We start from the raw sequence: 13,652 nt of genomic DNA on the forward strand, positions 1-13,652 counted from the left end.
AATGGACATAAGAACTTGATTCACCTGCAACTGTCATGCTTGAACTTTAGTTATTTTTATTCACTCTTCCCACAATTATGTCAAAAAATATATACTGATGCTTGTCTTTAATCCCTACACCGTATAAAGATAAATTAGAATATAGTTCTAGTCTTAATTTGTATCGCTTAAGAAAAAGCTAACGTGAAACCATTTTTGACTACAGTGCAACTGCAGGATCTTGCAACAGTTGTCCTTTGTGTAAACTATGAATCAAATAAATATGACAAGCTCTTCATCTGACTCCATGATCAGCAACATGTGCTATTTCCGGAGTCCGTTGTAGTCAGATTACTTTTGGGGAACGGGGTCACCGGCACAGGTACAAGGAAGTACACGCAAGTGCCTGTTGTCAGCAGGGCGAGGGCGGCCAACAGCGTCAGGCCTCGCCTCAGCAGCAGCTGGTTCAGAGGGAGCTGGTTTGCTTTCGCCTGCTGCTGAGTAACTGTGTTGCCATCGCATGTATCAATCCTGTTCTGTTCCTGCTCAGATAGACTCATTAAGGCCAAGTGTGTGCTCTTGTGGGCACGCTTCACAGCCTGGAAAGACAAAGACAAAACAATACCAGCAACTACAGAATGCAAGTGTTGTAGAAATTGCATTCAAACTCTTCCTAAGTTGTTTCATCAACCACTTCCAAATTTACGCAAAATATACAACAAAGTTGGGTAACACTAAACTGCAAAGCATTAGGGTGAGCAAAAGCGTGGGTTAACATTCGATGATTAAGTTAGTTGGTGAGCTTGTCATTTCGTTGGAATTTACCTCCTCTGTCATTCTCTCCCAGTCCAACTTAAAGATGATAATGATGTAAAAGATTGACTGCAAGACAAAGCAAATCAGAATGCCCAGCCAGAAACCTTTGAACAAAAAAAAAAAAAATCCACAATTGGTCAGTATTTATTCAATCTCTAAGGTTATCTGTATGTATAGTAGTCTCCCTTCTATTTTACATCCCGGACTACCCCCAGCAATAAATGAAAATCATGTTATAGAAGTTCCCTATTTAAATATGCGTAAAGATTCACATTATAAAATAAATCTACAGCTGTCACTTTCTGTAGGTGTGAAAAGCAGGATTACAGAGAATGACATTCAATAATTCTCAATTTCCAGCAAAGATTAGGCTGCGCTGAAATACTTCCTGTTTTTATTTTCTTTCAAATATAAAACGATCTAGTGGAAGTTTTACTGTAGTTTTATTTTAAATTGTGAAAGCTGAACAATGATGCTCTGGGGACAAATAAGAAACTGTTTGAATCTCGTTTGTCGAACCTGATGATAGAAAAAAAGAAAACAAACATAGCAAGTAAAAAGAACCAGCAATAACACCTGCTGGGAACTGGTTGTGAAACCTGAAGTCAAGTAAGGGGGTAGCAACAAAGTGACAACTGTTCAAACCTGGTTGGAAAAATAAAAGATCAGAATGCGACAATAACATGAAGACATGACCTACCTAAAATTCGGAGCTTCACAACAAACATGAGCGTAACGCCAAGTGTGAGTCCGATGCCATAGTATCCGATGAAGTTAGCCACAGCTGGAATCTTCTGCTTTCCTGTTCCTAGAAAGATGCCTGTGCACACAGACTAGCCGTACAGAAAAAAACAAAACGAGTTTATTCACTATTTTGATCGCTCTGATCCATCAATGAGCGCATGCAAGACTCACCACGAGGCCGTCAAAGAACTGAAGGAAGATGTAAGCGTTCATCACAAGCGACACCAGATTGACGATATTTCTGTGAATATATATATTATTTTGTTTAACAATGTACAAAAAAAATCATAGACAAACATCTTGGATGACCAAGAGAGATGTTTTACTTTTACATTTTTGGGGCAAAACCTATTCTAAAGACAACTGCTCCTTAGTGCAAGACCTTAGTGGAAAGTAGGTCAAATAAAGACTTCAGAAAAAACTTGTCAACATTAAAATAGAAGACATAGACAAAAAGTCAACATTTGAAAAATGTTTTCAAATCCCATGTCATTTTTGGTCATTTTACTGGATTACATTGTATTTCTTGAAGAATGAAATTCAGAATCTTTTTAGATTTCTCAAAAAACTGAATTTTTTGAGGAATAAGAATGCAACTTTATGAGACTAAACAGTTTCTTTATTTTGGTTACAGTTTGATCCCACAAGAGATCGTTTCTACTTTTTAGTTTTTATGGAGATGTTTTGCCCAATTCAACATATAAGAAGTGTGGTTTGCAACTTTAAATATTACCCAATGTACATAGTAGTATCCACTCACTGATCAGAGGTGAAGATGAAGCCAATCACTGATTTCGTGGAGCCAAGAATGATGCCTGCAACAACTGTAAATGCACCTGAAGACAGCACAAACATGAAATCTGAGCTCACAAAGGGTATTGGTAACCACCACACTGACAAAAATACTGCATACTCTGACAAAAAGAGTCCAGTTGTCTTTTCTTGAGAGAAAAAAACATTATCCTTTGGGAAAATTATATTTTGTAAGATTATTCTTTCAAGGAAAATGTTTATATTCTCTGGGGGAAAATGTGGATTTTTAGTGATGATGAGAAATATTTTTTTTTTACCAGGAAAAACTAAGAGTTTTTAAAAATACAATTTTCTGTAAGGTAAAAGTCTCAGGCTTAACCTAAAATTTATTTCAGGTAAAAGAGTCAAAATCTTATGAAACATTGTTTTTATTTGGATGAAAGGTTATATGGACTGGGGCCAAGGATATCTCAGGGGTCCGCAAAAAAAAAGTTTTTTTTGGTACAAATCCACAAAATTCATCAAAAAATGCAGATGAAGATTCATTGTATTTTTGAAAATGCACAAAACTCAATCATTAATCTGGCCTGGCACCTGGCAGGTTCTCGCGAGCACAGTGTATATATATATTTATGTACATCAAGTTTGTAGGGTTCTTTGTCTTTTCATACTCTTATCTACTAGACACATTATGTTCACAGATGAAATAAAATGAAAGCTCAAAATTACCTGCGAGGCTGAGCGCTACCTTGCAGGTAAGGATGGCCCTGCCCGTGTCCCCGGCCCCAAGGGCATTGCCCACTCGTGCGCATGCCGCGGCCTGTATGCTGAAAGGCAACTAAACAGGCAAAGAGGTTATGAATTTAAGAAGCCAATACAAATGTGGTTTATTTCAAAACACGTTACTATTTTACCATATAGGTGAGAATAGACACCATCATTATTGCGTGCTGGGCGGCCAGTTCATCTTTGCTCAACATCCCTGAATAGCAAAATTACATCATGATAAAACTGTCAATCAGACAAGAAGGTAGGTAGGTAGGTAGGTAGGTAGGTAGGTAGGTAGGTAGGTAGGTAGGTAGGTAGGTAGGTAGGTAGGTAGGTAGGTAGGTAGGTAGGTAGGTAGGTAGGTAGGTAGGTAGTTACCTGCAAAGAATCCACCCAACTCAAAGAGCCACCACTCGAAACATTTCATGAGCATGCTCGGAACAGCCAGATTCATGTAGGAGCCCCACTCCTGCAGAGATTCCATTGACCAACCTGTAGGAAAATTCTGAGGCTTAGAGAAGTAGACATACAGCAAATGGGGCCAAACAAACAAAGAGACGTGTATAGGTGGGGCCCCCAGGTCATCAAAGACTCACCTCCCCATGTTGATAGGTGCAGTTTCTTCCAGCGTATGTAAGCAAACAATAGAACACAGATGCTAATCTGAGAGAGTGTGTTGGCAGCTGCAGATCCACTGGGTGGCGCACACAAAGAGACAGAGAAACGCACAAATGCATAAAAGCAGAGAGGACTCATGTTTGCACACAGTGCATGTAATGTTATGGTTTGATGATTGAAACTAAAACGAACTTACTAGACTCCTAGATGGAGCCAGTGTAAGAACACATAATTCATCATCAGGTTGGAAACATTTGCCATGGCTGCAGTGTACATCTGTGGAAGTATTATACCCTAAAATACACATACAGACAAAAACAGGCTATTTAGATGCTGACCACAGCATTGGGGGCAGAATATAAAAAAACAACAACAAATCATTAGATTTGTTCTCTCCCAGGAGAATCAGAAATTTCCCATTTTTTGTTCATCATTAATATTTTTTATGTGGGTTTAACACTCAAAACTTGTCACACGGATCCCATTCCAGTTAAAGTGAGGCCACACTAAAACCTTTAATAAATTCACAGCTATCATGCATTCTCACCTGGTTCTGCAAATAAGATGCTTGAAGATGGTGCAGAAACATTGCCTAACAAACCACAATACAATATGACACCATCGTAATAATAACATGCTAATTTTGCACAGTAAAGTTGCAACTCACTGGCACGGCTGGCAAGAAGGCTATGATGTATACATGCGCTATTCTGAAACCAACAGGATGACTTATGCATTCAAATCATACGTGTATGATACAGGTGTGTATGTTGATATTCTGTTGGTCTGTTACCGGGTGACCTTGGGGTCCTGGCCCATAAGCAGCAGGAGGCTCTGGGCATTGATGAGCAGACCCCAACAGGGCAGACAGAACAACATCAGGATGACAATGCCTCGCTGCAAGATCACGCCTACTCGCAGCAGGTTCTTACCCCCAAAGGTCTGTGGTGGACACAGTTTGGTGTATCAGCTATTTGCATTATGTGAAAATATATCATCGGCTTTCCAAACCTGAGCAACCAATGTATCACAAGCAAGAGCAAGACCATATCCTGTTGCTGCTGTGGTGATGTTGATGGTCTGAAAAGAAGCATAAACATGCCATGTGTGGATTTTCTTGCCCTTCTTAAATACAAGGGAAGGGGGTGGGCCAACCCTGGGGGGAGATTAAAGGGCGTGCGTGCATGCCTTCAAAAAATTGGGAGGGTGGAATTTTGCACAGTATTTTCACTACATCAACTGGGAATTGTGGCTGATTAAAAGCAGAATAAAATGCTAGTATATAATAAATAATGCTAATAATTCCACTTGCATTCCCATGTTTTTTTTTCACCCCGCGATAAATGTAATACTTTCCCCTCACAAAAAGATTTAAGATGAACATTTCCTGAGGTTGGAAGCGGTGCTCCAACATTTTCACAAATGCTGAAGGATGTGTGCGGCATAAAAGTCAGGAAATTGGATAATAGTAACAGCTATTTAATACAGCATGTGAGGGATGACTAAACCCGTGGCACTTGTGAGGAAAGGCTAAATTATAGAGCAGCTACGTATGGCTATTTATGCCATATCAGGGCTTCAGAAATTGTGACGTTATGAAAACGCACTCCAGATGGTGCCCAAGATTTAAAATGTAATGGCATATAAAAATTACACTTTTTTATTTATTTATTTTTTAAATTTCTTTGTTTATTTATTTGTCTGTCCGTCTAGCCATCAATGTGATTTTATGCATTAGATTAAAAGTGTAATGACGGTTTGGTATACTTTTTTGTGTTAGTGTGATTTCTTGACAAATAAACAAAGCTAGGAGCATTCTCAAGGGGGAGGGGTGGAGAGCACCAATGAATTCTATCAATCATAGAAGATAAAAGCACTTACAGACGACGCTAATCCATATCCAGCCATCACCTCGTTGCCCAAACGTCCGCAGAACATGGTGACCACGAAGGGAAGCAGATAATTCAGGAATCGAGAGAGCAACTAGAGACAAATAATGAGAGCACAGAACATATTTTACTCCATCAAAATTTTGTAATGATTTTTATATGCCCGTATTTGTTTCTTTTTTCATTTTAGTTATTCAATTAATTGGATCACCAGAATTTTTTTTTAGAGCTTAGTTGGTTTTCTTTGTTGTTGTGGGCCCCTGAGAATTGTGTACATAGCATGATGGCCACGTGGGACCTAATTTGAGTTTCCAAATAGATAATAAACAACAAATTGCAATAGCTGTGGTCAGTGTGTCATCTTACCACAGGCCCAGCCATTCTCAAGATGTGGCACACTTCTTCTCTGTAGCTCAGGGGCATCTTGGGACAGGTCCAACTGCAAATGAACATCTTGTCACTCGATCCCGGCGCCATGTCTTCTTCTACACCACACACTTTGGGGAAAGTACACTTTGTCTTTTCACTGTTCCTGTCTGTTGTTATAACTTCAAAAGCCAGGATGTCGATGAGGATGGAGTGCTTGCTTGGGTCCATCGGAACCCCGCCAAGTGCAGCTGAAACAATTGCGATTGTTGAAAAAGAAGAGAGCATGCTGCAATCAAAACAACAGATCACAGGAGTTCATCTTTAGTACTCCTTGTAACGCCTCTTTCAAATTTATTATAACAATGAAATACACATACGTCTGCTCAGTGAGGAACATACAGTGTTCATAATTTTTTTTTAATCCAGTGTATTTTATATAGTGCATTCATAATTCATTGTCGTCTTGCATTTGTTCGTGTAGAAACCGGTTATTCCTTTTTATGGGTCCTTTATGCTTTGTCCTTTTAGTATGTCGCCTTTCTTCTGTCATATAGGCTTAATGTCAGGTTGGACAAGTTGTCAGTATGTCAAGCCTGCTTCCTGTATCAAGCCCTGCTTTTGTTACTATTTGTATTTTAGGTGTACCCCCCAATATAAAATAGCATCAAATTTTGATGGAATCAGAAGTTCAGATGATGGATGGATATTTTTATTCGCCTCACAATAGGGAAATTTGCATTGTTTCAGCAGAAATAGTGCATATAGGGAAATAAAATAATAAAAATAGCATGCAAGCGAAGACATCTGTACATGGAGCGCAGTGCACCAAATAAAGTCTCAATTAGAATAGAATGCCTTTGTTGTCACTGTGCAACTAAACGAAATAGGAAGCACTCCTCCATTGCTGTTTTGTAGGAGGGAATGGAGTGTGAAACAATGTGGAATAGAAAATATGCATATATAAAGGGGGCAGTGTAGATGCAACTTTGTTTACAGGTGCAGGGTTGGAATTGTAGGAATTATTTTCCATGGCTAGGTTATCTGGCCCAGCGGTACTTTTTCTCCATAGTCCAGCACAGATGCTTCTGACATTGCTTTTGGTTCAGGAGTTGCTTGACACATGGAATTCTATAGTTGTAGCCCATGTAATTAGTGGTTCTTGATGCACAGACACTAGCCTCAGGCCACTCCCCCCTCTTTTCCAGCCACATTTTTCCCCTTCCTTTTAATACTGTTTCATCTTTTATACAGCACTCTGAACATTGAGCTTCTTTTGTCATTTTTTTCAGACCTTTGCACTGATAGTTCCCTTCACAAACGGTCAAGTCAGTGGTCTTCCCCATGATTCTTAAAGGGACAGTGTGTAATATCTAGTGCCATCTAGTGGCGAACTAAGAGAATGCAGCAACAAAAGTTCAAAGCACGTGTTTTGAAGCACGTGCACTGCAATGCCTCAGATCGACGACACACAAAGCAAAGGCGCATTCTATTACACACACAGCACATCTGCCTGACAATAGGGCCCACTGTGTGTTGATTTCAAATGTATGAATAAGAAAAAACAAGGCTTAATAAGACGGATTCATATTTGTTTTAAAAAAGGCATCAAATGATATTACGACTTTCAGATAGTTTTTAAAGTATTTCTGAAGTAGTAGTATTATCATCACGGTTATACTCACCTTTCCCAACATTTATTTGTGTCATACAATATAAAAGACTTTCAGTCCTATTAGTTCTTTTAGCTCAACACAAGTATATATAATAAAAAAAGGAAATGAAAGAAAATAAAATCAAACAAGAAAAAATGCACTTAAAGTGACCTTCCAACAATAGCGCTGAGAATAAAAGTGATCAGTATTCAGTCTTATCTTCTGGGTGACCTTGACAATGTGGATTCCTGAAGTTTCATTTTGTCTTCACCAGTCCAGCCTTGTAACAGTTTGCAGGGGACTGTTTGTGGCATTATTGAACGTGAGGTTGGCGTGGAGAAGCATTGAGCTCTCGGGCAGCGGGACCAGGAAATGCACGCAAGTGCCCACTGCCAGGAGGCCCAGTGCAGTAACCATGGTGATGCCTCGCCGTAGAACCAGCTGGGAAACAGAGAGATGTCCGGCGTCTTCCTTGTTGCCGGGCGGACTCTTTGAATCGACATCGGGATATTCGTCGCATACGTGCGTGAAGCCTTCCATTGACTTTTTATCATTTTATGAGAATACAAGCACAAGACAATTGATTATGTCAGCATGCTCGATCAATCATCTCTTTGTTAGTCTGTTAGTAAGTTAATTAGCCAATCATCAGCAAGTTAGTAACATTTCAGTAGTGGGTAGTACAGAGTCATACTGAGTAGTGTAAGTAAAAAAAAGTGTTTCACTTACAGTGTGCTGTACTTGTGTCTGCTTTCCATTTTGGTCAATAGCCGCAGCACTTGTGTTCAGTAATGGCACATTTGGCTTAGCCTGGGCTCGTTTCAGTGCCTGCAACCCAATAACCACATAAGCTAGACTTGTTGAAGCTTTTTGATGATTCGGAACTCATCGCTTTTCCACACTCACACCTCCTCTGTGATGCTCTTCCAATTGAGTTTGAATATGACCACAATGTAGAAGATGGCTTGTAGAACCACACAAATGAGGTGACCCAGCCAAAAACCTGTGAAAAAAACAAAAACAAAAAAAAAAACAACAACACTGACAGATGACTCTGTCTTGTTTGTGTCAAAACAAACATCAGGTCAATACCGAAAATGCTTAGTTGGGAGACAAACATCAGCACGACACCGATGGAGAGGCCGATGCAGTAGTAGCCGATGAAGTTAGCCACCGCGGGTATCTTTTGCTTCCCCGACCCCATAAAGATCCCTCCGGACACGCCCTGAAACAGGATAGTCAAATATATATATATATATATATATATATATATATATATATGCAATTTTTTGTTTTTTGAATGCAAACATTTTTGTATTTAAAGATTTTGTTACAAACCACAATGGCTTCAAATAACTGTAGGATGCAGTAAATGCTCATCAAGCGAGACAGCAGACTGATGATCTTCCTAAAAGGTCATGTTAGTCAAATGTTATTTCTATGTTTTATGATGCTATTATGGGGACAAAAGAGTCCATACATACAAGATCAATCAATCCACTTTAAAATGCTATCACAGTATGTGCTGTAAGACTTTGTTCTTGCAAGATTACCTTAACCACTTATACAAATTAGTTTTTTTTCTTAATTTAAGTAGATTTTTTTTTCTGAAAAGGAAAATGTCCCGAGTAATATAGCGACTTAACCATTGCACATTATTCTTGTAACATTACAACTTTTCCCCTGTAAAAGTATAATTAATTTTTTAGCGTGAGTTTTAAGAAATTGCCTCTTCTGAATAAACAACTTCTTCTCATTAAATGACTTCATTCACATAATAGCGTTACTTTTTCTTCATGTTACTACAATTCATTTTTTCACAAATTCTGAATCTGAGGATTTAGTTTTTTGTTCTTCACAATATTAGAAATGTCCTCATAACGTAGTGATAATATTTCCTTATATTGTTCTGATTTTACACTCTATTATGACATTTTTTAGTGACTGATTTTATTACGACCCCCTCCCCCCTAGAATATTCCATGTCTTTTTTGTGAAATCACAATCACATCATGTAGAATTACACAAAGTGTGATACGATCCAAGAAACTCACGGGTCAGAGGTGAAGAGGAAGCCGATGACAGATTTTGTCGCTCCGACCACGGTGGCTTGAACAACGGCAAATGCGACTGGAAAAAAAAACAAGGAAAACATTGCGTGACGCCGAACCGGGAACGACAATGAGCACACACCAGCTTCTGACCTGAAAGCGTCAGTGCCACTTTGGATGTGAGAATCGCTCCTGCCGTGTCCCCAGCGCCGAGAGCATTGCCCACTCGAGCGCACGCCGCCGCTTGGATCCCAAGTGTCACCTACCATTTTGTATGAAATGTATACAGTTGATTTTATGAAGACACAAAACTTGCACGAGATTTCCTGACGGGCTATACCATGTAGTTTAGGTTCCCAACTGTTATCAAGGCGTGATGGGCCGCCAACTCATCTTTACCAAGCATCCCTGCCATGGACGATACAAAAAAATTGTAATAAAGTGACTTCTTGAAAGTAATTGTGATGCATAAAACAAAATTAAATTGGATCTCATAACATAAATTGTAGAACATAAAATTAATGAAACTGCATAAAAAAAATCAACAATAAATGGAATGAAAAGAATAAATGAAAAAGCATAATTCAAAAGTATAACATTGAAATGAGAAAAAACATATTTACCTGCAAACAAGCCCCCCAAGTCATAAATCCACCATTCAAAACACGTCATGAGTGTGCTGGGGATGGCCAGTTTCATGAAGGAGCCCCATTCCTGCAGCGACTCCACGGACCATCCTACAGGGGGCGCAAGACACGCATTTATGGAGACAACATTACGTACGCGTACACGACTGAAGCGCATCCGGAGATTACGATTTATTATCCAGCTTTGTTTACAGCTTTTACATACGCTTATTTAATAAAAATATAAATAAGCAACAAAGAATATGGAGGATAAAAATATTTCATGTCACCTCCCCATGTCGTTTTATGCAGCTTCTTCCACCAGATGTAAGCGAACTGGAAAACACAAAGGTAGATTTCTGTCAGGGTGCTTGCTGCTGCAGATCCACTGGAGAAAAAAAAAAAAAAGTCTCATACCACAACACATTTTACATTTGTGTGGTTGTGTATGCGTGCGTTGCACTTACTACACTCCAAAATCAAGCACGCTGATGAAGATGTAGTTAGTCAGCAAGTTTGCCACATTTGCCAGGACGGCAGCGTACACCTGTGGTAGTATTATCCCCTTAAACGAAGACAGCACAATACAGTGAGAACCGGTCGCTCCTAATACATTGGTGCCTTGAGATACCAGCAATCTCACTTTGGAGTGTGTTTTTTTTTTTTTTTTTGGTGATATGAGACGTTGTTTGACCGATTTTTTGCTTTGACTAGTGTGCAATTTGTTTTTATCCAAATGCTGTGTGATGAGAGTGAACTCAGCTTACTTCATAACCAGCAAATAGAAAATATGGTTGAATTCTTTTCATCCTATTTTATTTCGTTATCTGTTTTTTAAGTACAATACAAATGAGTATTGTTTTTCTTATTGAATAGCACATCACTACCATTTTTGTGAGGCTTCATTTCAAGACGGAGGATAAATTTAGAAGAGTTGCTATGTGAACAAATTAAACTCATATCCCAAGGCACAGTGTATGTATTAGAGCAGCAAACAAGCCAACAGTAAGCTCACAATAAACTTAGGATGCACTCCATTGTTTTTTTTTTCTTTTCTTCAACTGGTTAGGGAGAGTTGAGTTATTACAGTTTTGCGTTTTATGGCATGTCATGAAAATTTGCATGGGGGCAGGATTGTCAAAATATGTATTTGAGTACGGTAAAGCCCTCAAAATGTCATCTGACATAGTAAAGTAACAATGACGAAGGAATATGATGGGAGCATGTGTATTTGTGCACCTGATTTTGAAGATAGGAGAGCTGCAGGTGATATAGAAACATTGCCTAAAGGACAGATAGACATTTATTAGTCACAGAAGACAGTAAGGGTCAACTTTGCCTAGAAAAAAAACAGTGACATCTTCCTGAGCCATGATTCCAGGAGCTTTACGCCTCTGGCAAGCGTGGCGAATAAGTCAGAGGTGGTGGACCAAACAAAGCACAGTTTGAAAGATCCCTCTGATGAATAACAACAATGTAATCAATTTTTCTTTGGGCGTGCATTTGCTACTTGGGTCTTCAATTACCTGACTTAAGCCAATTTTTTTGAGCACTACTACATCATCACAAACATAGAAACAAGTCCAACACTGAAAACAACTTACTGGTATTGCTGGGAGGTATGCCGTGATATACAACTGCGCAATCCTGAAATCACAACAGTCAGCGTTGTAGACCGTCACATTTTGATGATTGATTGTGCGGCGATGTGGTCACATTAGTTACCGGGTGACCTCGGGGTCTTGGCCCATAAGCAGCAGAAGACTCTGTGCATTGAGGAGCAGACCCCAGCAGGGCAAACAGAACAACAGCAGGATGATGATGCCTCGCTGCAGGATCACGCCCACGCGCAGCAGGTTCCTACTGCCAAAGGTCTGTTGCATGTTGGTTTTATTAGGTGATCAAGGTTGGGTAAGAGGGGTGTCAATGTATAAGTGAGATTTCGCAGACCTGAGCGACCAAAGTATCGAGCGCAAAGCCCAAACCCAGGCCTGTTGCTGCAGTGGTGATATTGATGGTCTACAAAAGAAAGACACCAAACACATTGCACATTGATTGCATCACAACTTTATCTAACAAAAAACATCTATCTCCACAAAAACGCATGTGCAATAGCTCAAATGAAGAGCATGTATGTGCAAAAGTAAAAACAGTGCAATGCAAACAAATGGAGATACACAATTTTCCTTGAAAAATGCCAATAACACCTCAAAAAAGAACAGGAAAAGACTTCATGTATATAATCGTCTTGCCCAGCCATTGGGCATTCCTACTCACAGCAGATGCTAATCCGTAGCCGGCCATCACTTCCTTCGTCAGGTGTCCGCAAAACATGGTCACCACAAACGGAAGCAAATAACTGAGGATTCGAGCCACCAACTAAGAAGACACAATGGATGGATGAGTGATCCTCTAATGCAGGGGTGTCAAACTTATTTTTGTCGCAGGCCGCATTGTACTCATAGTTTCCTTCTGAGGGCCATTATGACTGTCAATGCCTTATATTATATACAATATAATATACGCAACAAACTGATTAATAACTAGCTGAAATCCAGCTAGCTGAAATCAGAAATTAGTAAAACTGTTCAAATATTTTAAAAAGATGAATGGTAATAGAAATTACTAGCAATATCTGTAGTTTTTAAAAGTGAAGACAATCTTAGTATTGCCACATGAATTTGATCCACAATTTGTCTTTGCGGGACACACAAAATGATGTGACGGGCCGTATCTGCCCCCCGGGCCTTGAGTTTGACACCTATGCTCTAATGCATTGTGCCGTAAAGCAAGCGTGCTTACCAGGGGCCCCATCATCCTCAAGAGGTGGTACACCTCCTCCCTGAGGGCCTTGGGGAGCTTGCGACGCATCCATCTGCAGCAGAATATCTTGTCACTCGTGGCTTCCTCCATGCTTGCGTAGAGCATGTATCTCCCTCTCTTGAGCGCCACTTACATATTTGTCCTCTGTGCAGAGATCACCTCTTGTTATGCAAACTTTAAAGGTTACTAATTAATCAGCGGTAGGCGAGGCAGTTAGCCGCTGCGCTAACCCAGCCAGCAGTGAAACAGTTTTGACATGACACCCTTCAGTAGTCATTGTATTCTGCCGATGTAGGGGAAAGTTTGAAACTACAATTGAATAAAATGAAACATTGCAATATGTAAGATACAACCATATATCAATATACTGATACTGGGTAAGTTAACATTTTCCTTGCAAAAATTTTTTCGCACCCTCGCTGTCTAAACACAGTATTCTGATTACCGTTCATCTTATAGGCTTCAGTGCTGCTGTTTTGGCTAACAACACATTTCAAATGGGATCAGCAGTTAACTATGTGACTACATTTAGTCATCCTTTGCTACATGCTGCAGCTTGGCTTC

General features: G+C 39.6%; 2 protein-coding genes across 2 annotated transcripts; both read right to left on the bottom strand.

The window, feature by feature from the left end:
- Nucleotides 1-28: 28 nt before the first annotated feature.
- Nucleotides 29-6,493, bottom strand: LOC125972145 (multidrug and toxin extrusion protein 1). Its single transcript, XM_049725543.2, has 17 exons — nucleotides 6,314-6,493; nucleotides 5,934-6,222; nucleotides 5,560-5,661; nucleotides 4,690-4,758; nucleotides 4,472-4,620; nucleotides 4,346-4,388; nucleotides 4,226-4,270; nucleotides 3,875-3,972; nucleotides 3,657-3,754; nucleotides 3,439-3,552; nucleotides 3,207-3,274; nucleotides 3,022-3,130; nucleotides 2,300-2,375; nucleotides 1,711-1,780; nucleotides 1,496-1,628; nucleotides 805-899; nucleotides 29-578 (listed from the first exon to the last, which is right to left on the bottom strand). The coding sequence occupies exons 1-17, from the start codon at nucleotides 6,379-6,381 to the stop codon at nucleotides 291-293; spliced, it is 1,914 nt and encodes a 637-aa protein (XP_049581500.1). The 5' UTR covers nucleotides 6,382-6,493; the 3' UTR covers nucleotides 29-290.
- A 130-nt stretch (nucleotides 6,494-6,623) lies between these two features.
- LOC125972528 (multidrug and toxin extrusion protein 1-like) lies at nucleotides 6,624-13,207 on the bottom strand. The gene is made up of 17 exons (XM_049726276.1): nucleotides 13,068-13,207; nucleotides 12,543-12,644; nucleotides 12,216-12,284; nucleotides 11,991-12,139; nucleotides 11,870-11,912; nucleotides 11,505-11,549; nucleotides 10,733-10,830; nucleotides 10,556-10,653; nucleotides 10,263-10,376; nucleotides 9,980-10,047; nucleotides 9,793-9,901; nucleotides 9,643-9,718; nucleotides 8,927-8,996; nucleotides 8,681-8,813; nucleotides 8,497-8,591; nucleotides 8,318-8,416; nucleotides 6,624-8,131 (listed from the first exon to the last, which is right to left on the bottom strand). The coding sequence occupies exons 1-17, from the start codon at nucleotides 13,191-13,193 to the stop codon at nucleotides 7,856-7,858; spliced, it is 1,770 nt and encodes a 589-aa protein (XP_049582233.1). The 5' UTR covers nucleotides 13,194-13,207; the 3' UTR covers nucleotides 6,624-7,855.
- Nucleotides 13,208-13,652: the final 445 nt, after the last annotated feature.

This window comes from Syngnathus scovelli, chromosome 7 (assembly GCF_024217435.2).
Source record: "Syngnathus scovelli strain Florida chromosome 7, RoL_Ssco_1.2, whole genome shotgun sequence".
NCBI lineage: Eukaryota > Metazoa > Chordata > Actinopteri > Syngnathiformes > Syngnathidae > Syngnathus > Syngnathus scovelli.

Bases quoted from the DNA above. Each gene is read 5' to 3' on its own strand.
- LOC125972528 (XM_049726276.1), bottom strand. From the start codon at position 13,193: ATGCTCTACGCAAGCATGGAGGAAGCCACGAGTGACAAGATATTCTGC. The intron at 12,140-12,215 runs GTCTGCGAAATC...AACATGCAACAG, and splicing joins TCGATACTTTGGTCGCTCAG to ACCTTTGGCAGTAGGAACCT. The intron at 8,417-8,496 runs GTGTGAGTGTGG...ATTGGGTTGCAG, and splicing joins GGAAGAGCATCACAGAGGAG to GCACTGAAACGAGCCCAGGC.
- LOC125972145 (XM_049725543.2), bottom strand. From the start codon at position 6,381: ATGCACTATATAAAATACACTGGATTAAAAAAAAATTATGAACACTGT. The intron at 6,223-6,313 runs GTATGTGTATTT...TTTTGATTGCAG, and splicing joins ATGTTCCTCACTGAGCAGAC to CATGCTCTCTTCTTTTTCAA. The intron at 3,755-3,874 runs GTAAGTTCGTTT...TGCGCCACCCAG, and splicing joins TGGCTCCATCTAGGAGTCTA to TGGATCTGCAGCTGCCAACA.